At 37.2% G+C, this 24,750-nt stretch overlaps 1 protein-coding gene across 4 annotated transcripts in view; it reads left to right on the forward strand.

Moving 5' to 3' along the window:
* inpp4ab (inositol polyphosphate-4-phosphatase type I Ab) overlaps positions 1-24,750 on the forward strand; it is a 65,043-nt gene that overhangs the window by 4,201 nt on the left and 36,092 nt on the right. For all 4 annotated transcript variants that reach the window (XM_053497941.1, XM_053497943.1, XM_053497944.1 and 1 more), the window contains exons 2-4: positions 20,904-21,099; positions 23,545-23,589; positions 24,015-24,133. In XM_053497941.1, the coding sequence (XP_053353916.1) occupies positions 21,009-21,099; positions 23,545-23,589; positions 24,015-24,133 (255 nt within the window). In that variant the 5' untranslated portion in view covers positions 20,904-21,008. The remainder of the gene's footprint in view (positions 1-20,903; positions 21,100-23,544; positions 23,590-24,014; positions 24,134-24,750) is intronic.

The following is a 24,750-nucleotide window of genomic DNA, read 5'->3' on the forward strand; positions in this document are numbered from 1 at the left end:
CAGGTGAAAGTTATAACACCAACATTGAGTTGAGTTGAATTTGATGGTGACCATTTGTGAACTGCAGTCCTCCACAAATTTTCAATGAGGTTTAAGTCTGGACTCTGACTAGGCCATGCAAGGACATTTACCTTTTTCTCCTTCAACTACTTTGTGGTCAGTTTTGTTGTGTGATTTGGGTTATAATCATTTTGGATGGTAAACCTTCTTCCCATTAACAACTTTCTGGCAGAAGGCAGCAGATTTTCCTCGAGGAACTTGACAGCATTTTGCCCCATCCATTTTTCTTGCCCCTGTGTAAAAGTGCTCTAGCCCCTGCTGCAGAGAAACACCCTATAATATAACCTTTTCCATGCTTTACTATAGGAATGGTGTTATTTGTATGGTGTGATAAATTGAAATTCTGCCAGACATATTATTTGGTGTTGTGTCTGCGTTTTTGCAAAGCTTAGTTGTGACTGCATGTGGTCTTTTTGGGGACTGGCTTTTCCTTGCAACCCTCTCATACAAGCCACATTTGTGGAGAATTTGTGATAATGTTGTCACATGCACACAACGACCACTTTTTTATCATAAATTCCTGCAACGGCTTCGGAGTTGCTGTAGGCCTCTTGGTACCCTCTTGGCCCAGTTTCTTCCTGGCACTTTCATTCAGATTGGAGCGACGTCCTGATCCAAGGGGAGTTGTGTTATACCGAATAACTTCTACTTCTTAATAGTAGAATTCACTGTGCTGCTAGGCAGTGATAAAGACTTTTACTTTTTTTTGTATCCATCACCTGACTTGCGCCTATGCACAACTTTATCCCAGAGACCTTTTGATAGGGCCTTGCCACCCACTCTCACTCACTCATAATCATTACTGCTTAATCCTGTATTTAGGGTCGCGGGGAGCCTGGAGCCTATCCCAGGAGACTTGGGGCATGAGGCAGGGTACACCCTGGACATGTGTCAATCTTTCGCAGGGGACACAGACATAAACACAAATTAGGGGCAATTTGAGAACACCAATTAACTTACCCTGTGTTGGTTAATAATTACCCTGTGTCAATTAACTTGGACAGTGGAAGGAAACCGAAGTACCCGGAGGAAACCCACCAAGCACGGGGAGAAAATGCAAACTCCATGCACACAGAGACGGAAATCAAGCCTGGCCGGGAATCGAACCCGGACCCTGGAGGTACAAGGCGACAGTGCTAACCGCTACACCGCCATGCCGCCCCTTGCCACACATAGTTGATTGTTTGCTTCAGTTGCACTACCAGGGACTGAAATGCTCCAGCTTTTTTAAAGCCAGTCAAATGGCTTTAGAAGGGATTAGCTTCACCTGATTGAGTTTACAAGTCATTTAAGATGAGGGGGTTCCTTTTCCAAATCAGTGACTCTTTCTCTTCTTCTATTTTTTCTGACATGATTGTGTTATTCATTTTTATTGGATGTTAAAAGTTGCACTGAGTGAATAAAGCTGAATAAAACAAAAACTGCCTGTCAGCCTGCAAAGATACAAAATATTAATTGTAATTAATTAATTTTTTAACTGAATATGAGTTTCAGCTGGGTAACACTCAGAGTCTTCACGATACAGACTGTTTTTTTTTTTAAATAATACATTTTATTTATCAGATTTTTTTTGTTTGTTTCATAGCTTGATCCATCCAGTAATAAGTTAGTTGTTTAAATGTTAAGTAAATTTAAGTAAATCAACTTTCGTAAATTGAAAGTTTGATTAATTATTTTAGGTGTTCTGTGTTTATAGTTGTTTAACGAGTATTTAAGGACCGTAATGGTGCAGTTCCATCTCCATCCACACCCGCTTTTGTAGTGTGCCTTTAAAGATGACTTTGCAAATTATCAGAACAATGTTACATAATGCTGATCCTGGTGCTTCCATGGACAGAATTCTCTCTGTAGTCACACGGTGTCTAGCTCACATCTTGGAAATTGTGTCTTGTGATTAATGGAGAACTGTCTACCAGAGCCAGAATGGACAACTAGGGGTGTGTTGAGCAATATGTATGGATGCATGTGTAGATGGGAAGTTCTGCCAAATGGGAGAACTTCCCATTTGGCAGAATAAAGACAGGAGACAGAAGCTGAAAGAAATTCTGTAATAAAGCAGTTATAGTTCAGTTTAACTACAAGATAGTCAAGAAGTCTTCCGTCTATGGTATATGTTTAGTTGTTCAGGTTAGGGGTAAATGGCGGTGTTAGAATGTTTTCAGTAGACTTAAAAAAAAATTTAAGCCTTATTATAGTTTGACATTTTCTAAAATGTTTGTTTGTATTATGACATAAATTAAGTATTGACCCAGTAATTGTCAAAATTTTGCCATATTGACATCTGACATCACCCTATTGACATCTGACAGCTTTTCCAAGATTGTTTATACAGTAGGTATCGTAGTAGTATGAATCATGTTTATCCTTTTGAATCATTTATTATATTTGCAATGTAATTATTGCAAAGTGTTAAAATTAAAATTGCATTCGTTTAACCCTATAGTTTGATTTTCTTTTTTTCTTTACCTTTGTGAATCAGGGTACAGCTTGAGTCAGTTTTTTGCATCAGTAATTTACTGTCTGTGTTCAGCTCCTACTTTGCATGTCCTTTTAAAATTGCCTTTTTTCCCCCTGGTTATTCATCATGTTTGCACTTCCGAAATGTAAAATCTGAATCTATAATTTTAGCCGAATCGTTGTATATATGATTAAAGATGCGCTTTACCGTGACCGCCATGCCTGCATTACTATTCTATATTTAAGATTTGTGAAATGTGTGATTTTTGCCTCTTTTTTATATATACAAAGGATTAGATATGTCTTACATCAAGCCCTCACTCAATTTCAGAAGAGCAGTTTAGTACATTTAGCCCTACATTTAGTAGGGTTTTATGCATCCTTATGCAAGGTTAATGATGCTAACCACAGCTCTAAAGTTGTGTCAGCAGTAAGCACAAGTCCCACATGCATCCGTACATCTGTGCTTCGACGGCTTATGTTATGATGACTGACCTGACCACATGCATAGGTAGGGCTAATAATAAGTGGAATCTAGTAGCCAAAATGGTAATTTGTGGCTGTGGGATGGCCAAGCTCATGCCCCTGAACTCCACCTTTCCAACCAGACTCTGATCTTAAAATAAACCTTGCAAGTTACTCTCAGTTATAAATGAAATAAAAATATTTACATTGTTGTGGATATTTAAAAAATCATATTGCATTTATTTTCTTGGACAGATATTGCGATTTAAACTGCAATATTTAACTATTAACTATATCATTTTTGTATTCAAACATATTTATCTAGTTGACCACCAAATAATTTTATCTTCAGCAAATACTCATGTTTTTCCAGAGTATCACTGCTTTGAGTTTATGGACAAAATGTGGAGCAGAAGACTCTTATGGAAAGAGAAATTAAGGCTTTGTACAAGATATTACATTTAAACTGACAGCAACATGTTACAGAGTTAAGGTGTTTATTAAATACTTTTAGCAGTTTTTAATGCTTCAAACCCTGTATAAAATATACCTGTTTGAGTCAAATCAGAAATAAACATTAGTGTAATCGAATTGAACATCGCAATGTCCAAAAATCAAATTGCAAAGAAATTATTGAACAGTTTCAGGCATTTAACATATGTGTAAAATGTTATTAAACATTTGGTAATAAAAAAATATAGAATTGTAGGTCTGCCACAGATTTTTAATTTTTTTTCGTTTTGATTTATTATTAGGAAGCCGCAATGTTTTTTTTAAATAGAATCTACTGTGTAAACATAAGAAATTCTCAGTGCTCGTTTCACTTCCGCTGTTGTAACAGTGACGGCAACGATTTCAAACGAAGCCAGAAACTTCCTGTTATTTTCAGACTGAGAGCTGAAGCAGTCAGGTTTCTCGTGTTTTTCCTCTTACCTACCATCTGAAAGGAACTCATATGACACCTTAGAGTTTTGGCACAAAACAAGCAAAGAAAAGCACACAAGTTTTTCTTTGGTCACTCATCAGTCACTTCCCAGATCGCCCCTACTCCAATACACCAATCGATGAGTACGTCTCCTTGATGCACAGCTATTATAGAACACATTTGTTGTGTTGCACTTTTGGTCAAGCACACAAAATGGCTTTGTCAATATGTGTCGCGGAGAGGCTTTTATCTATAAATTGATTGTAGTGTGACATTTCAGGTGATGGAGCTCATGTCAGATCTCTGCTCTTCATGGTGAGATAAGCTCCTGTGTGTCTGGCTGGCTATGGACATATTCTTATGTTTTGGGAAGCTTGTGTGTTTGTGTGTGCATGTAAAAAATACATAGAGAGAGCAATCTAAAACACATGCTGCTGTAGGAAGGATGACCGACGCTCATTTTCATGTGAAAGGGATGCCTCTTTTGAGGCTTTCTTAAGAAATTATGCATGCTCTACTTTGAATAACAGACCATGTGTCTTTTTTTTTTTTGCTGTTGCTTTCACAATACAAAGAGTGAGGGGTCCGGGATGCGTTTGTAGCACCAGCACATGATCGATGTCTGCCATCTGGAGAGTCTTCTTGTTGGAGGAACGGAGGCCTAACAATAGAGAGCTGCGGGCCAGACGCTAAGAGTTTTGGGGAAGCCGCCAAGTCGTTAATGTTGAGCCTGGAGCTGACAGGAAGCTTGCAGATGATGTAATGAGCCGATTTATGTTCTGTATATTTTTGGGTTTAGGCTCATCCTGATTTGTATTAACAAATGTAATAGCTAAACCACTGAGCAAGTCAAAGCTCTAATGTGCCAAGTCTAGCGGGTACTTGCTTAAATGTGGTCTATAAATTCATGTAGTAGCATACAGTAAGGCAGTTAAATACAGTGGGGCAAAAAAGTATTCAGTCAGCCACCAATTGTGCAAGTTCTCCCAATTAAAAAGATGAGAGAGGCCTGTAATTTTCATCATAGGTATACCTCAACTATGAGAAACTAAATAATAAAAAAAAGCCAGAAAATCACTTTGTAGGATTAATTGGTAAATTCCTCTGTAAAATAAGTATTTGGTCACCTACAAACAAGCAAGATTTCTGGCTCTCACAGACTTGTAACGTCTTTAAGAGGCTCGTCTATCCTCCACTTGTTTCCTGTATTAATGGCATCTGTTTGAACTCGTTATCAGTATAAAAGACACCTGTCCACAACCTTAAACAGTCACACTCCAAACTCCACTATGGCCAAGACCAAAGAGCTGTCAAAGGACACCAGAAACAAAATTGTAGACCTGCATCAGGCTGTGAGGACTGAATCTGCAATAGGCAAGCAGCTCGGTGTGAAGAAATCAACAGTGGGAGCAATTATTAGAAAATGGATAACATACAAGACCACTGATAATCTCCCTCGATCTGGAGCTCCACGCAAGATCTCACCCCATGGGGTCAAATAAATCACAAGAACTGTGAGAAAAAATGCTGAGTTGCATCCAAAGAACACCATACCTACTGTGAAGCATGGGGGTGGAAACATCATGCTTTAGGGCTGTTTTACTTTAAAAATTCTTTTAAAATCCTACAATGTGATTTCCTGGATTTTTTATTTATTTTGTCTCTCATAGTTGAGGTATACCTATGATGAAAATTTCAGGCCTCTTTCATCTTTTTAAGTGGGAGAACTTGCACAATTAGTGGCTGAGTAAATACTTTTTTGCCCCACTGTACATTATACAAACTAAGGATAATAAAGTAGTATGTTTTTGTTATCTTTGTCTAACAAAGTGTCTAATCATGTGTGTGTGTGTGTGTGTGCTCATGCATAAATTATGAGAACAATACATTTCCTGTTTTTATGTCGATTTTGGCTATTTAACCAGAGAGTTAAATTTTTCCCCTTGTTGTGACTTCATATAAGTGCCCCTACCTAGCCTGCTTCTCAGCTCTGGTGTCGCGTGGCTCAACAGAAGCTCGTTTGTATAGACACTTGGAAAAGGAGTAAATCAGTAGAAGTTTGAGATCTAAAAAACAAATTCATTATCCGAGAGGTGAAACGGTCATGGTTGGCAGGAGCTCTGAGACCTATGTCTATATCTTAAAGAAATAGTAAAATATGTGAATATGGGAACTGCACTAAGACCTAATTATGTTTCTCTTCAAGTACCGCGTGTAGCACAGTAGCACATGTGAGATTGCAGCCTTGTCTGTGCTTTCATTAACCCCTCATCGAGTTTTACAAAGGAAACAGCTGGGAAAGTTTGACACACTGAGATGACTGATCACTGCGCAGATGTTGTGAGCCCTGTGTCCCACTTCAGAGAAACCCCCGGCTGTAGAGTTAAACAGTTGTACAAGGGTGCAAGTGGTTTGATGTACGGTTGCAGATTCCACACATTTTTCTTAACCTGTAGTCGGACATGTTACCAGTCAATGATTGATCAGTTATTAATAATTAACAAGAACCAAAGGCACATTTCCTGCTCTGGTTAAGTTTTATTTAAACAGCTCTGCACCATTCAGTGTTTCCCATACATAGGTTCATTTGTGATGTCATGCCAAAGTATCAACATTGACTTCCACATATTCGGTTTCTGTTTTTATATTATTTAAAATGGGTAAAATCTTATTATACACACACACACACACACACACACACACACACACACACACACACACAATCTGAGTTGTTAAAGGTACCACAAACCTTATCAGGTTTTTAATCTGTTTAATCCTTAAAGGCAACAATTAATCCTTGACACTTTAATTTAAAAAAATAATATTGAATTTGGATTAGTGTATTGTATTCCAGTCACTCAGATGGCAGGGTGGGTGAAAATGCACAAGTACATGTTATTTGGATTTACTGTTGCTACCAACAAATTGTTGAATATACAGGGCAAAAGTTTGGACACTAGTTTAGATTTATTTTTTCTCCATTCTACCATAATATTAGAGATTTCAAAATTGAAATAACATATGGCATTAGGCTATTGAGTAACAACAATAACAGTAAGTTATAATAACAGACACGAAGGTCAGCTAAACTGGAATAGTTTTTGCAATAATAGTATTGTCAAGTGCATTTGCAAAACCCATCAAGGACCGTGATTAAACTGGAGATGTTAATTTAGAGTCACCAGCCTCAAAAATCACCAGCTCCTCAGATTAGAGCCACATTAAGAAGACTTTACAGAGCCTAAGTAGAAGACATATCTCAATATTAAGGAAATTATTGTATTTTTGGATGCCTTTAGCATTATTTAACAATATAATAAATATCAGGACAGACCACGGAATTGGAAGGTGTCCAAACTTTTAATGGTAGCGTATTTACTGTACCAACACGAACTTCTATGTTCTACCTGAGCCTCCAATAACAAACTGGTTAAGTTTGTTAATTTGGTCGTTAAGTTAGTATGGAGTATATTAACTTAAAGACATCAAATGTTATATCGAAATTCCAGCTGCTAACACACAGTATGCCTGCAAAACAATTCCTGCTATCCGTTATCACCCAAATGAGGGTGGGTTTCCTGTTGAGTCTGGTTCCTCTCTAGGTTTCTTCCTACTGACAACCTTAGGTAGTTTTTTCTTGTCGCCCTCGGCTTGCTCATTAGGGACAATTTGATTATTTTGATTCATACACATTTTTTACTTTTCATACACATTTCCATAATTTTTATTTGATTTTGTGAGCTGTTTTGCTGACAATGACTATTGGTAAAAGCACTATAAAAATAAAATTTTATTTAATTGAACTAACTTCTATTATATTAAAGACCAACATGCTGTTATTTTTTATTATTATTAATAAGACAACTGTTGTGTAAAATATAATATTAATGTAATTATTTTTTTATTCCTAAGAGTGTTGGATTAAGACTAAGCTCTACCTATTTGTGTATGTTTCCTAGCCCACAGGAACAGGAAGTCCCCTCTACACTATGTGCTGCCAGTTGCTTGTATACAGAATATTCATTATTTGATTAGGTGTAGCAAAAAAAAAAACATTATATCAAATTGAAATGATGATTTGTGTGTTTGTCTGTGTGTGTGTGTGTGTGTGCATGCAGGCACAGAGTGACTGTGCAATAAAAGTTGGCGCACGTGGGCAGACGACCAAAGACCTGCCGCAGAGAAAAGCTTGTTGAGTTTAGTGCTGCACTTCTAGTATCAGTGTAGGAGTGTTGGATAAGCGATGAAATGTCATTTCTGAGGGTGGTTCAGGTCGCTCTGCCATCCTCGTTGTTAATCTCTGAGTATGTGCGCACGCATGAGCGGGAGGTTTTGAGGGTTGGCTCGCAGACAGAAAGCAAAAGTAGGGTTTGCCCTTTTATGGTCACTGGGGCTCTGCTCTCAGCTTAGCAGCATGTGGAAAATGAGACTCTTTACACAAACACATCGTCACTTTATCATCCCCGTCCGTTGATATTGGATAAACGCGACTTCTTGTGTTTATCTCGAGTGCTATTCTTCAAGGAAAGGGATGCTGTTTAGTTCCAGTCAGAATTAGTCTCTCATCATATGCAATGCATTTTTAACCAGAAAGTTACAACTCTGTCTGTTGGCCGTTACAACATCTTGGATTAATTTAAAGGTCCCATATTTTCCTATTTTTTGAACAAGTTAACACAGGTCTCAGCTCTACCCAGGCGTGTCGGTTGATGCTACTGCTGAAATGTCCGTCACATAGTGTATATTTATCATGCCTTGATCTCGCTTTATTCCACTCATTTTTCAAATGTGCCATTTCAGTGTCTTTGTAAATAAGATACGCCCTACCGTAGAACAGCAGAGCTGAGGAACAAGCCAGGGGAGGGGGTCTTCTTTTATGAAGTCATGTTATTTGCTTGTTTAAACCCTGAGCAATACAAAACTGGCGAAGAAAAAAAAAAACATATAAAAAGTTTTCCTTTAGGTTTTTTTTGAAGGTATAAATATGACTAAAAGGTGGATTTTCCAGAATAGATCCTCGTTCATACTTACATATTTTCTTGTAGGTGTTTCTATTTTGTTGTGTAACCAGAACATCTACATACTGTAACTTGCACCAAGAGCTAGCAACAGAGCTGTTTTATTGTACTTAACACTATAAATGCAGATTTTAAGTTAGCGGAAAAAAAAATATATATATATTTTACTTACATTAACGCTATGCAAATCTCACCACTTCACTATAATTTCAACATTTGCATGCTAAACTTCTTGTGTTTTACTTAAAATAATCCAGAGACATAATGTAAGTCTTTCATGCATTTTATATTTGATTTAAGTCTCTTGTTACTTGATGTTGCATACATTTTTTGAATGATTTCTAATGAACAGATATATGAATCATGGTTAGACTCACAATTTGCATTGTTGATAAACAGCATAATTGATTAAATCTCACTGCTCTATTAAAAGCTATTATTAGTTTCTACTTAGAAATAAAATGCTATGCAATCAATATTGCACAACACAATAATCTTTTTCTCTTGACAATCTTCTGCTGTACTCTCCGGTCCAATAGGTGGTAGGATTGCACCAATCACCCCATAAACTTAAAAGAAGAAAAAGCAATTCTTTTGCAAAACATGAATATTTGAATCATGTGGTCCAAGATGCAAGCCATCTGTATTTTCTGCAAAAGTTTGGTATGGATACTCACTCACTCTTTCATCATCTATACCGCTTTATCCTGGATTCAGGGTTGAGAGGGGGCCTGGACCCTATCCCAGGAGACTTAGGGCACAAGGGGGGCTACACCCTGGACAGGGTACCAATCCATCGCAGGGCGCACACACACGTTCTACGAGAAATTTGGGAACGCCAATTAGCCTAGCTGGAGGAAACCCCCCCCAGCACGGGGAGAACATGCAAACTCCATGCACACAGGGAAGGGAATCTAACCTGGCCAGGAATCGAACCCAGACCCTGGAGGTGCAAGCCGACAGTGCTAACCACTACACCACCGTGCGGTCTGTGGTATAGATAACTATTGTAAAATTTACATAAATACATGTGTATTCATGTGAATTAATTCTGATTCGAAAACTGACTCATCAGTTCATTTACCTGAATTAACCAGAAAAAGCTGGAGAGATCCGTTCAATTACTAAATTAATTAAATCGCACAGCTCTACTAATGAAGGGGAAAAAATTATATGACTTGTAAGGAAAGTAACCAGACATTCTTTAGCTCTAACTGAATCCCAAATTCTCTTGTCAAGGGAATGTATATACCAAGTAGGTTCAAAGATGACAATAGGAAATACCCTGTGAAGTGTCCATAAATAGCGAAGGCAGTACTAATAAGGTCATTAGAATTTGACATCCTAAGAAATGCAAAAGCCAGCTAACAGCAATAAAAATTTCTTTTAATAAATAAATTAATTAACACATACATAAATAATGAATCAGAAGGGAAATTTTGCTATAATATTTATATTGCATAATTTGAGTGCTTTTTGTCCCCCCACAAACGTGGTTGTCATGTTATAACTTTAACGTAGCCAGTATAATGATTTCCAGCCGTTAATTGCTATTTATTAAAGGCTGTCATTATCACTTGAGGCTCTAATAGAGGTGAGAGGGTAGCTTGAAGTTAAAGACGATTTTATGCATTGTCTTGCCCGAGGTTCACACATTGAATAACATTAGGGAGAAGACTTTCACACCATTCCTCCCATGAGTGTTTTAGTCTACTCCAACAGGCCTGCTACTTAAGCCAACTCTTAGCAGATTTCTATAGTAAATTTAATAATGTACACATTCTCATTAACATAAAACATTCTCACCCTGCAAGTATGGTCTCCAGGTCGGGTATGTGTGCCACTTTCAGCATGTCATATAAAAAGTGTGTTAGGCAGTCTGTGGGGGATTAGTTTAAAAAAAGCTTTCCCCAGATTCTTGTTCTAGTTCACAGAGCCCAGAAAAAAATGTCCTAAAAATGGCTTTTACTCATTAGTCCTAAGAGTTTAGTTTTACATATGTCCAACCATGATCAACCATATGATGTGAATTTACATCACTGTAGAATTGTTTTCTAAAAAATAATACTAAAAAAAAACGGTACGGCAAGCTATTTGGATTGCGATGGTGACATTGTCTGATGGTGAAACTTGTTTTCTCAGCTTTCTGCACGCGAAGTGCTGTGAAATCTAAGTTCTTGAGATTTTGAAAATAAGGGCATTGGTTTTGCGTGTACATGCTCGAGATGCCCCAACTGCGCAAGCCCAGGCATTTCATCTAACACCCAAAAAAAGGGGGAGAAGAAAGGAAAAGGAAAAATAAATATCCTAAATATAAAGTGGGAATGTGCTGCATGATTGTGATTCTCTCTCTCTCTCTCTCTCTCTCTCTCTCTCTCCTTGTTTCTCCTTTGTGCACATGCGATTTACTCTTAATCACGTTTGTTGGTCTTTGTTATTCATTTTAACCGGATTACGCAAATATAAGTTCTTTCCACTTTTCCACAGAAAACTAAGGTGCGGAGCATCATGCAGGGGTGCTCTGGCCGCAGTATGTGAGAGATTGCAGGCGCGACATATGTCTAATCCTCCAATGCCTATAGGTCTGTTTCTGTCCGTGAATTGGACGGCATGTGGTCTTTATCATATTGTTAACACCTTGGTAATGGTTCATAATAGACAGTAGTGACGTTACGCTTTCGTCATTTCTTTAGGGCTCAGTACCTTTATCACGTTATTATGTTGCTAACACTTAGTTGTTTCCTTGTGTCAAAATACGCTGTAGAGTCATTTTCATGTCCTTACGGATTCATTTCAATTGTAAACAGCTCGATGTGGGGTCACTGCAATTTGGCAGCGACCACGACTATTTCAAACCGATTTCAAATGGAGAGAGGTCGGGAGCAAGTTCAGCACAGTGGAATTGGGGGTATTAGATTAAACAACATAGAGATATCTTAACTTTGTTAGGACAGAAATCTTAAACACTGACTCTACAGTTTAGCATTGACAAGAAAAATGCATATTTACATCACTCGCCCGATTTAGCTGCCTCACATGTTGCTAACAAAACACAAGCATGGGGGCGGCAAGTTTCCCACTTCATCTGTTGAATGTGCCAATGTTGAAAGTGACATAATTCTGACTGGCACATTCATGCTTAGGATTATATTTTAAATAAATAAACCTGTTTTAAATCTATTTCTCTGAAGTGGTGATTTAAACATTTTGCTACGAGCTCTCCCCTTAGCAACTTATCCATATATGAACATGTACTGTCATAATTAGAACATTTGAAAATCACATTTATACACTAATTACAATGAATTTATTGAGAATTGCCCAGCACTATTTCAGTATACACTTCAAAACCGTAACCAGTGTAACATGAACAACAAATGACTGTGGTTTTCATTCACCATTCTGGTCTCTACTGGACTGTAGGTTAAGATCCTGACTTCCAGATCTTAAAAGGGAAAGTTTGAGAAAAGTAAAATGCACACAGTTTTCCGCTTGATCTAGTGAATCATCAATTTAAGTCTGCTCTCTATCTTGCTTTGGAGCTACAATCTTTATGAAACTGTATGGAAAGTAATTCATTTTTATTAGGGATGCACCGAAATTTCGTCCGCCGGTTTTGGCCGAAACGTAAGAAAGCGCCGAAAAATAAAAGCCGAAATTATCGCCACGCCTCTCCCATCCTCCCGTCTCGTTCGCGCTGTCATTACGCATCAAACACGGAGTATGTCGGCGGTTTGGAAGCACTTCAGAGTTTCAGATGAGGACAGCAAAGTTGCAATATGCAACATTTTTTTAATACAAACAAAAAGAAAATATTTTAAACATGTTTTTTAATGAAGCCATTTTCGGTTTCGGTATCGGTTTTCGGCCAAGTGCATCCAAAAATTTCGGTTTCGTTTTCGGCCCAGAATTTTCATTTCGGTGCATCCTTGATTTTTATAATTACCGATTATTCACACAACATTCTTTATGACCCTACATGTAAAGTAGGAGTAGCATCATAAAAACTAGTGGCTTCATAAACCAGACAACGAATGCATCCAGTAAACCCTGCTGTGAGGATGGTGACTGGTCGGGGAGGTGGAATAAACAGTAAGGTAGATGGGTAAGAAAAGCAGACAGATGATGGGGAAAGAATGTAGGCTGCATCTTCCAGTTTCTCTTAGCTAGTTTACAATGGCCCATGAAAGCTGGCATGAATGATGAACACTGCTAAGGCTTGGATTGAACATGGCAATTCAATTGAATTAATATTATCACCCTGGAAAAGACTTGGAGAAACTGCTGTAGACAAAATATCATTCATCCGAGGAAGGCTGTTTATTGAGCTATAAGAAACGCACGCAAGACATCAGCTTCCTTGCTGTGTGCTCTCAGTTCCAGAATCAAACTTTTTGCCTGAGCCTGTTTTTTCTTTTTAAATTATGTATTGAGATTTCAAACAAGCAAATTATATCCCCCACTTAATCGGACATCATAAAAGAAAATACTCTTCCCCCTTGTTACTCAGCTCTGCTATTCTCTGGAAGGTTGTGGCTTGGCAATAGGGCATTTTGCATAGACGCTGTCAGAGCCCCTAACACCAGACAAACACAGGAATGCCATAACAATCAGATGTCATAAAAATAACAAAAAATTTAAATGAATAATCTTCCCCACACCCTTTTTTACAGTACAGTATTATCTGTGTTCATGCCCTCAACAAAAGTTAAGAAGGACTGCTAAATATTATAAAATGTGCCAGTAGACCCTCTAACTGTATACTTAATTTTCTCCAGTTTAAGGCAGTACATCACTTCCCCTATCCAGTGGCTAAATGTTGGTGGATCAGGGTCTTTCCATTTAGTCAAAATTAATCTCCTAGCCAAAAGGATCTCCTGCTTCTCCTAGCAGAAGGCCAATATTTAAATTTTCCTTCAGTTAAAACTAGTGTTTTCTGGGGGCACACCAAACAAAGCAATAAATGGAGTTGGCTCTACTGTCTTTTCAAATATTCCAGAAAAGTCCCAAAAATATTGGTCCAGAACATGTAGTGTTGGACAAGTCCAGAACATATGCAGCAGAGTTGCAGGAGCCTGCCTGCATCTGGCACATGTGGTGTCTATTAGGGATGCTCATATTGACCGTTTAACCGTTAACCGAAAGAATGAATTTTGACCGATTATAACTATCAGTTATATATATACATATCAGACGTATTTTGTCGGGCAAGCAAAATGAAACGAGCGTAAAGAGATGCCTGCTATTTTTTTTTACCGAAAAAACTCAGTAGCCAATGTCTGAAAAAATTTGCCTATGCCTGATCATCAAAGCTTCAAAAGTATTTCAGCGTATTTTCATTTTGTAATCTTAATTTGTTATTTAAGTAAAAAAATGTTTAGTGCAGGTCTTATTTTATTCTTTTAATTTATATTACTTAGTTTTTCTGTTGTCGGAAACGCTGCAGTTGCGTGAAAATTTGACAATGTGTGAATCCAGATTCTGTTCTTGATATGTTCTGTGTTCTGTTGTTCGCACATTTTAAAATAAAAACTGAAAAAAAATGTTTGCATATTTAATCAGACACTCCTCAGTTTTATTTTCATTCAATTCATCTAAATTTAAAATTCTAATCTGATCAGTTAACGATTAATGTTCAGATAACGAACAGCTATTTGGGAAAAGCAGGTTGGGAAAATTAATCGAAATGAGCATCCCTAGTGTCTATATCTGTTTTAATTTTAGAAAGTCTTACTTTTGACCAGTGTAGACATGTCTAAGGATGCCGAGAAAATTCCCTGTATTATTTTGTGCCAGATTTCCTCTGAAATTGGCTCATCTAAATCTGTGTCCCATTTATTTCTGAGTAAATCTAAGGGTGTTGAATCATACATATTAAGTAGTTCATAGATCCTTTACATTCAAATATTGAATCTAATGAAGAAGTGGAGGGCATGATGGGAAATTATTAGAATTCAATGCCACAAAGTACCGAAGCTGCTAAAGAGTAATAAACTTTTGTACTCGAGTATAAGTACTGTTACTTCAGTGAAATTTTACTGAAATACAAGTAAAGTTACCATTATAAAGATCTACTGTAGTAAAAGCAAAAAGTAACTTATAAAAAATTTGGGGTGGGATAGGGGATTCTAGTGTAAAGGAGCTGTAGCTATCGAATATTTTAGTGATCAAGTATTCTACCAAAAAAAATGCCATCGATTAATCAGATAAAATTTTATTTTGCTTATTAAACAGCAATGTAAAATATATAAGAGAAACAAAGATTAATCGGTTTAATCTTTAAAATATACTTTTATTCTTTAAATGCATACAGCATTTTAATAAAAATACAGTAAACATTGTCATTATTCACAATACAAGGAATAGCTTAAAATTGACGGAGTTGAATTAAGTGCATTACAGTGCCATACATTCTTATTTTAAAGCCTTTTTATGGATGCAAAAACAAAACAAAAAAAAGGTTTTTAAAATGACTTTAAGTATCAAAAAAACTAATGCACACTGTTATGCGCTAAAATGCCTCCCTGCCACGGATTAAAACCAACAAATTTTAATTTTTCACGTGCCTAGGATTATAATAATATATTATATTTTTTTATAATAATAATAATATGAATTTTTGTTTGTGGTATCCTTATATATTTAATAGAGATTATGTGGGGGGGCAATCCGTGACATGGGAGAATTTTAGCGCATAGCACACACATTAAAATAAATAATTGTCATTTTCAATTGCTGGTTTCTTCTTCTCTTCACTCGCTGATCATTTTATCGCCCCCTTCCATTTTGCAGCCCGCAACAGAACGCTCCATCAAATTAATACACAGCTAACTGTTTGCGTCTCCTTCCGCTTTGTGGCTGGCGCTTCTTCGTCAGTGTTTTCTGGCGGCTTGCATTCGGAAGCGCGCTGTGTCACACCAAACAAATAATTACGCAAAAACATAACGCAAGCTTTTAAAAAGGAATTTAAAAAAGCTTTGAGGCAGAAGATTTTGCCTCGATCATTTTTTATAATCGAATTACTCGAGTTACTTGAGGAATCATTTCATCCCTATAGGGAAGTTTATAAAAGACAAGAGGATATAAATCTCAAACTTTTTTTTTTTTTTAATCAAAGGAACACTTTTGCATTATAAACCTGTTGCCTTCCTTCTGCTTAAAATCAAAGTGGTCGCTTAAATATGGTGTGACGCTTTGCGTAGCCGAGGGAGAAAAAAAAAACAGAGCCAGGAATAATGTTCAGCACTAATCTTTTCTCGGCCTCTTTCAGCATCACAAAATTATAATATAAAACAAAAAGTAAAAGTAAAGGAAAGGGTAAAAGAATAGAGCAATTCGGGGGTGAGCAGCACACCTGAGCTCCTACTCCGTTCTCTCTTTCTCACGCACACATCTCTGCAGCACACACACTGGGGGAGGGGTGGCAACTCTTAAAAGGGCAACATACATACACAATGTGGTATACTGTACAACATAGAAGTGGGACTTACAATGGCCAGGGGTTTTCTTTATAAGAATTTGATGGCATTTCGCTTTCAGCTGGGTCTGCATCACTGGCATCTGATTTGTCCGTCTCCATGTTCTTGTGAATTTAGCGTGGTTGTTTCCCACACCCATCAATGAATCAGTGCAGTGGTTTTCGAAATGCAATTATTATTATCTTTTTTTATTTTAATTTTTTTTTTACTCAGTTGCGAATATGATTTAGCGAAGTACATTACTTCAAACAAAACATACTTAAGTAAAACTAATTTTTACAGTAATAAAAAATGTATCAATAGGAACATTGTATCCAAGGAACATATGTGTCGCCTGCCACTGAACACGTTACGCCTAAAAATGTAATGTCTAATGTTCATCTACACTTCCTAATAAAGGTCCTGTGCAGGCCTGGTCAAATTCCCATGAATGGTTCAGGAGAAGTTGCGGATAGGGGAAAGTGTGACACAGAGGACAATGACACGGATGAGGGATAGTGATCCCTATGTGTCACTTATGCTTTGCAAGAAGGTGACAATTATTAATGAATTCAGTAATTCCATGTTACAGACTAGTTTGTTTAAAAAAAACTATTCCTTTAAAGAAGAGGTCATGAACCAAACCGTTTAGTCACTTGTGTCTGCATTAAAAAACAGCTTTGTATTTATTTAATTTGAATTTTAGTTAGTTAGCACAACAGTGTGGGACACAAAGCTAGAGACAGGACCCTTCACACAATGCTACAGTCTGCGAATTATCAAATAGATGCATTTGCTCTCTTTTCTATACAAAAATTAATTATTTAGTGGAAAAACAATCAGTGTGTAAACCACCCAAATGTTCTTTCTTTCGTTTCTCTGGTTACTGCTTTACTTTATCGTGCATCTGTCACAGATCTGAAATTAACTTGCCATGCAGGAAATGATCCCCACACCCATCGAGAGAAAAAACAAAAGTATATGGTATGTACTCGTAATGCTTCATTTGTCGTGTGTGGGTGCACATGGTGTGTTTGTGCATGACTAATTCTGTGTGTGTGTGTGTGTGTGTGTACTGCTCTTCATGTCTGACTCAGACGACTCTGACACCTCTGATATCTAGTCATCATCCTCTCCTCATAAAGATAGAAATACTTAAAGCTGTATTGTAGGACTATGCTGTTACATTTAAGGCTGTTTTGTGCAGTGTATGGTGCAGACAGGGGACTTTATAATAATCTCTCTGCTCTTTACTTTGAATTGAATTTATTTAAGCCTATAGTCACATTTTACAATTTCAGCACAGGCTCTTAGACTTTTTTTTGTGTGTGTGTGTGTGTGTATTAAAGTTGGTGCTCGAGACGGCATTGATTTCTATGAGTCATATACTGTAGTTAGCCACAGACGCTGTATCCTAAACATGATTTAAAACATAAGGACTACCAGGATAAACAGGTGATCAAAGTATTAACTATCTTACTTGGGTAAGTACAAAAGTTATGGCTAGCTTAATCAGGTGTGGGGACCTCGTTAAGTAGTTCATTAAAATAGTTTTGGGAAGCTAAGTATGATTTTCAGTGTATGTCCACTCTACAAACCCCTTTATACCGTAGTCTTTGGATTGATTTTTACTAGGGATGCACCGAAATGAAAATTCTGGGCCGAAAACGAAACCAAAATTTTTGGATGCACTTGGCCGAAAACCGATACCGAAACCGAAAATGGCTTCATTAAAAAACATGTTTAAAATATTTTCTTTTTGTTTGTATTAAAAAAATGTTGCATATTGCAACTTTGCTGTCCTCATCTGAAACTTTGAAGTGCTTCCAAACCGCCGACATACTCCGTGTTTGATGCGCAATGACAGCGCGAACGAGACGGGAGGATGGGAGAGGCGTGGCGACAATTTTGGCTTTTATTTTAGGCGCTTTCTTACGTTTCGGCCGAAACCGATAATGCTATTTCGGCCGAAAATTTTCGGCGGCCGAAATTTCGGTGCATCCCTAATTTTTACACTGATTGACATGCTCAGGGTCAGGGGAAGAGAGTGGGTCAGCACAGGTAGCAAACAGATCCTTATCAAAATGTTGTGTTTTGCGCTGAAGGCAAGGTTCTTCCATTTCGCCTGGGAGACCTGGCTGGATGTTTTCAAACAGCCTGTTTTGGGTGATGCTGTGACAAAATCTGCTTTATCCAAAGTTTTGAGTGGGCACATGCATATGTCTTAGGTATAAATATAAACTTTTCTATATTCTCTCGTTCCCATTGATTGTTGCCGTGAACTAGATAAAGTTTCCACAGATTCCTAACACTTAGCCACCAATCCAGTGAAAACCAATACCATATAATGTCACACCAAACAAAATGTTGTGAAATTACAGTTTTAAAAAAATTAAGGGATTCCTATTTGTTGCAGGCAGACATGTACGAGGGCTTCAACCTAAAATAATATCTATAATTAAATTAAAGCTGATCAGCTTATTATAGCTTAAAGCTATAACCTATTATAACTATTTCTACAAACTTAACAACGGGTTCTTCAGCCAGTCATCAACTTTATACAATAGAAGTCGAGTGCGCTAGCAGCTACTTAACCAGTGCACTCTGTCAGTTTGAGGTTTGAGACTTTGGAGGCATTTAAAGCAGTAAAACGTCATTTGTTTCTTTATAATCCTGCAGGTGGTAAGCTCTAAACAGTTCACAGATTGTCATCTCGGGTGATAGGAGCAAGTTATTTATAAATTTGTTTAGAAAGTTTAATTATTTAGTAAAAAGTATTTGCAAAAATTGTTTTAGTTTCATTTAATTTTAAGTCAAACTCTTGTATTTGAAATGAATTTAAACTGTTTAAATGTAAAGGCTGCCTTTGTTTTTTAAGGCAGGAAGCTAATGCTATATGGAATGGGCTACATTTAATTACTCATGTTCAGTTCAGGACAAAACTATGGTATAAAAAGATTGAGGTTTTTTTTTCATTTAAATTGTAAAAAAATTTTTTGAATTTTGAATTTTTAGTGTTTATAAAATTGTGGTAGTTACTGAACTGCTATTTAAATGAAATTGGCTCCTAGGTATTTATAAATTTTTATCTGGTGGTCATAGGGGATTTCCATCTACTGTATATTGAATATCTTACTTTGTAACTTTTAGTCATCTAATACTAAAATAGAGCTTTTTTACACTTAACGTGTCTCTAACATCAGTACATGTGTTTATTAGATAATCTGTTATAGTAACTGCATGTATTATCTTCAGTTCAGTTCAGTTTTCAGTGTAAAACAGCTCAAATTATGAAATTTAAATGCCTGCAGTCAGTGGATTTATTCAATTTGGGATTGACCTTCCATTTGAACCGAAACCATGGGAGAGACTTGATGACTTGACGCATATAATGTGTTTAAAAAAATTTATAGTCCCCTCCAAAAGTAGTGAAATGAAACAAGACAAGAATTTTTAGGCAACGATTTAAGACTTTTGAGTTTGAGATCAAAAGATGAATGAGATGAATATTTACATCTAGACATGTTGGACAATCTATAACACACCGTCTGTCCATTTTTCAAGTGATCAAAAATATCGTACCTTGTGACTGGCAAGACATGGTTGTTACCCAGGGGTGCCTTATAAGATTGATAGAACAATTCATTAATAATTGTTCTTTGTTTAAGTCCTGTGTTTTGCCTGTAAAGAGTGCTTTTTGAGATCTACAATATAATAAAGTTTAATACTGAAGGGGATGTACTGGCATCCTGTTTTCTTTGTTGTAACACATTATTCTCAGATATAAAATCTGCCTGTTTTGGGCTGCCCAAGCTATTGATTCTTTCCCCCCACCCTGCCTAACACACAGCTGTCAACACAAGAATGTGTTTTTTTGTGGTGTACAGTACATTGCTAATAAATAAACAGACTGATGATTTGCCAGGAAGCATAAAATAGTGTCCTGAGCTATTATTAATTGGCCAATGATGGCATCAGGAGCATTTAGTTCTTGGTGCATTATGGAATGCAGACAATCCTGAGCTACCAAGGTTAGGTTGTATGTACACATAAAATAATAACCATGCTGAGTAGTAATGGGTGTAACTGACTCGAGTTTATTTCTGGTTGCCTAGCTACTGCACTGACCATGCTGATAACTGATTGGTATGTGTAATTAAAAACTCAAGACTGGTATGTTTAAGCAGCTCTATGGGCCTCTGTCAGTCCTGAGCTCAGGTTACTGCTTATGTGGAGTTTCACTTGTTCTTCCTGTATCTGGGTTGTTTTCTCTGGGATTTCTGACCTCATCCCACCTCAAAAAAAAGAAAAAGAAATGAAAAGAAAAACCTACCAGTATTCCTACTTGCCCCTAGCTGTGAATAAGTGTTTATATAGGATATGCTCCCACCCTGGGAGTGCCCTGTGTACCTGAAACAGCCACCAGATTCTCAGTGATTTCAAACAGGACAAACCAGATTCATATATAAATGTTGTAAAAGTTAGAACAGTTCTGTTGGATTCTACGTCTTTCTCTTTCAGGTTTCTGAGAAGGAAGCCACCCCAAGCCTGCCCTGAGGAGTGTGCGCTTGGAGGAGTGTGCTTCTTCCCTGCTACTTCTCCAGCTTGAACACACACACAGGCAGGATGTCTGTGAGAGAGCGACAGCGTCCTTGGTCTGTGTACAGAGCTTCCACGCTGGACCATTCCTCTGAAATGCTCAGCCTGGCACTGGCAGGTCAGACTCCTGTGCAGTAATGTATACTAAATATTTTATTACAAAGTTGTCTTGTTTTTATTATATGTTAACATTGTCAAGCTTTTGACCGCGATTTATTATTATTATTATTATTATTATTATCAGTCAACCGCTGGATGTTGATTTATGGTATTATATTTTAAAGGTCTCACATTTTATTATGACTTAAACAACTTTGGAGGAACACAGATATCCCCAAAAGTGCGTCTGTTAATGATCTAGCTGAAATGCATTTTTTTAAATGGCTTTAATATCTGTCATTTTAGTGGCTATGTAAATAAGCTACACCCTAGCGGACTTGTGTATTTCCCCCTAATGTGACCTTATATATGAAGAAAGCCTTCCCCATGCTGCTCCATCCGGCTACCCTCTGCAGATCAACCAGCTGGGGGAGGATTTCTTCGTACTGTATATGAGATCACATTAGATGGAAATACACATTTTCTAATGCACAAAATTAAAAATGACAAAAAGCAGTAAATGTTTAAAATAATCTCTTCTGTGTCTGTACGTACATGTCTGTCACTGTGGGCAGAGCACAAGATTAAAGGACTATTACAGTCTTATGCAAAAGTTTAGGTACCCCTTGATAAATAACAGATTTTGGTGATTTTTTTTAATTGAAAAGATATTAACACAGTCTTTCTTGGAAATGGAAAAAAATGCACAATATTTTCAGCAAACATTGATGCATAGTTACTTCTTATGCCATATATTGAACAAAAATTAAAACATTATTATGGGACTGTGCAAAAAAGTTCCAGAGTCTCAGATTCTTTTTAGAAGGTTTCAGAACTTAATCAGCTCGTTGGATCTGATGCATGGCAACAGCTGTCATTAGTAAAAGCCAATTTCAAAGCATTACAAATACTTTGACTCTTCAAACCTCGTGCACACACTTGCGGACACTTACCAACCATGGGTTTCTCTAAGTAGCTGTGTAAGATTTTGAAAATGAAAGTTGTTGATGCCCACAATGCAGGAGAAGGCTACAAGAAGACAGCTAAGTGTTGTCAGGTTGCAGTTTCCACAGTAAGAAATGTAATTAAGAGATGTCAGTTCAGGGGTGCTGTGGAGGTCTAGGTGAGATCTGGAAGAACAAGAAAACTCATAGAGGGAACTGCTCATATGCTGGTCAGAAAGACAAATCAAAACCTCCTATTTGACTGCAAAAAAACCTGCAGGAAGATTTAGCAGACTCAGGAGTGGTGGTGCACCGTTCCACAAGACCTTAATGGAAGAGTCAGCAGAAGAAAACCTTACCTGTGTCCCCATCATAAAATCCAACATCAGAAGTATGCAACAGAACATCTACAGAAGCCTGATGCGTTTTGGAAACAAGTGCTGTGGCCTGATGAAGTTAAAATAGAACATGTAATGTTAAGCATAGATGTGGATCTATCATCCTTTGGGATTGTGTTGCAGCCAATCGCACAGGAAACATTTCACAGGTGGAGGGAAGAATGGATTCCACTAAATACCAGCAAATTCTGGAAGGAAACATCACACCATCTGTAAAAAAGGTTAAGGTGGAAAGAGGATGTCTTCCTAAACAGAACAATGATTCTAAACATATGGAATACCTCAAGAGACGCAAGCTGAAGGTTTTGAAACGGCCATCACAGTCCCCTGATTTAAACATCATTGAAAATTTGTGGGTAGATCTTAAAAGAGCTGTGCATGCAGGACGACCAAACAATATTACAGAACTAGGAGCCTTTTGCAAGAAAGAATGGGAAAAAATCTTAAGTACAAGAATTTAAAAGACTTTTAGCTGGCTATAAAAAGCGATTGCAAGCTGTGATACTTGCCAGAGGAGGTGTTACTAAGTACTGGTTATGTAGGGTGCCCAAACTTTTGCTCAGTGCCACAATAATGTTTTTTATCTTTGTTTAATTTATGACATAAAAAGTAACTATATGTTTGCTGAAAATATTGTGCATTTTTTTCCAAGAGAACATCTTTTCATTTGGTGCCCAAACTTTTGCATAGCTTAGCCCTGCATTCAGTAACAAAATGGCTTGTAAAGTATTCGCAGACGCATGACATTTGAATGACCCGAAGAACTGCCTTATGCACTTTCATTATTGAACGAAACGTGTGTTGAGTCTGCAACTTGATTTGTGATCAATACATGTTTGTGCAGGGGACGTTCACTACTTCTGACTGTCAGTCACAAAATTAAAACATTAGATGCATTGTCACCCATTTCTGTCGCTATTTGGGGCCCTGACCAGAAAAGCTGAATCTAAATGTGAAAAATAGGTTAAAGAATTTTTCCTTTTAGTATAAAGTGTATGAAAAGTATGCTGAGTTGCCTAAAAATACTCTTTCCTTGGCAGCCCTTTTCTCTTTGGTTTTCAGAATAAACACTTGAAAATATCCTCACTGTTCCAAAGTTAACAGTCTCATTCTTCCTTTTAGGGAACAGTCAGGACCCAGACGAGCCCGTGTTGGAGTTCAGCCTTGGTCAGTACATTAGCTCTTTGGCATTTTATGAAATTATACCTTAATTTACATCTCATCTGTCATGCGCATTTTCATATTAGCTTACCTATAACCCATGAATCCTGGCGTCTGTTGTTCTGATATCGTCTTAATAAAGGCACTAATGCACAGAAAAGTTTTTAAACCTCAGCCAATGTGAGGCTATCCAGAAGGGAATTTTGTTGACGTGTGTGTATATGTAAAGGATTTTAATGGCAGTACCTGGCTAAAAGCTTATGTGCTTAAAGTTTAAAATTTCTCCGCTCTGCTACATCTCTAAATACATTCCAGTATGCAGTCAGGGGACGTTCTTTGCAGCCGTGCCTGTTTTGTATAAACTAAATGCTATATGGAAATCCTCACCCTGTTTAGACATTGGCGTGATGTCTGTGTGTCTGTGTCTGTAGCCTGCAGTGAGCTGACGACACCGTGTTCGGACCGTAAACCCAACAGCTTTGTAGCTGTGAGCTGTACAACGCCACCTCAAGTCTTCTGGACCAAGTATGCACAGACGGAGATAATCGAGGTAATTAAAGTGATTTAAACTGATTTGATTAAAATATTTACAACAAAAATGATTATCATGCTTTGGACAAAGTTCAGTTTTTTTGTTCTACAAATAATTTTAGAAAAAATCAAAAAATTGATACACCTTCCTCATACATAGGGTATGTAAAAAATTATCTAAAAATGGAGAAGTATGCATATAATAATGTGTATTGAGCTTAAGAATAGCACAGGACTGTTAAAAGCTTAATTGTTATTGGCCGACGGCCTATGAAGGCAGCTCAAACAGTAGTTCGAGCTGCAAGGTTTATATACCGCCCACAATTACTGCAGTGATTAATATGTTTCAATGCTTTTACCCTAACTGACGCTTTAATCAAAGCTTTTGATTACATAAACAACCTTGTCAAAAGACATGTCCTGTGGTAGTGAAAAAGAAATTTTAGATGGATCAAATTATTGCTGTTTATCTAAAACACATAACATCTTTTTCACAATCACAGAACATGTCTTCTGACAAGGTTGTTTAAGTAATCAAAAGCAAAGAAACTAATGTGATTGCTGAAATTTCTGGAATTGGTTTAAGAACTGTCAATCTCATGGCAAAAAAAGTCTGAATGACTTGAGTGTTCAGGT

Source organism: Clarias gariepinus, chromosome 6 (genome assembly GCF_024256425.1).
Source record: "Clarias gariepinus isolate MV-2021 ecotype Netherlands chromosome 6, CGAR_prim_01v2, whole genome shotgun sequence".
Classification (NCBI taxonomy): domain Eukaryota; kingdom Metazoa; phylum Chordata; class Actinopteri; order Siluriformes; family Clariidae; genus Clarias; species Clarias gariepinus.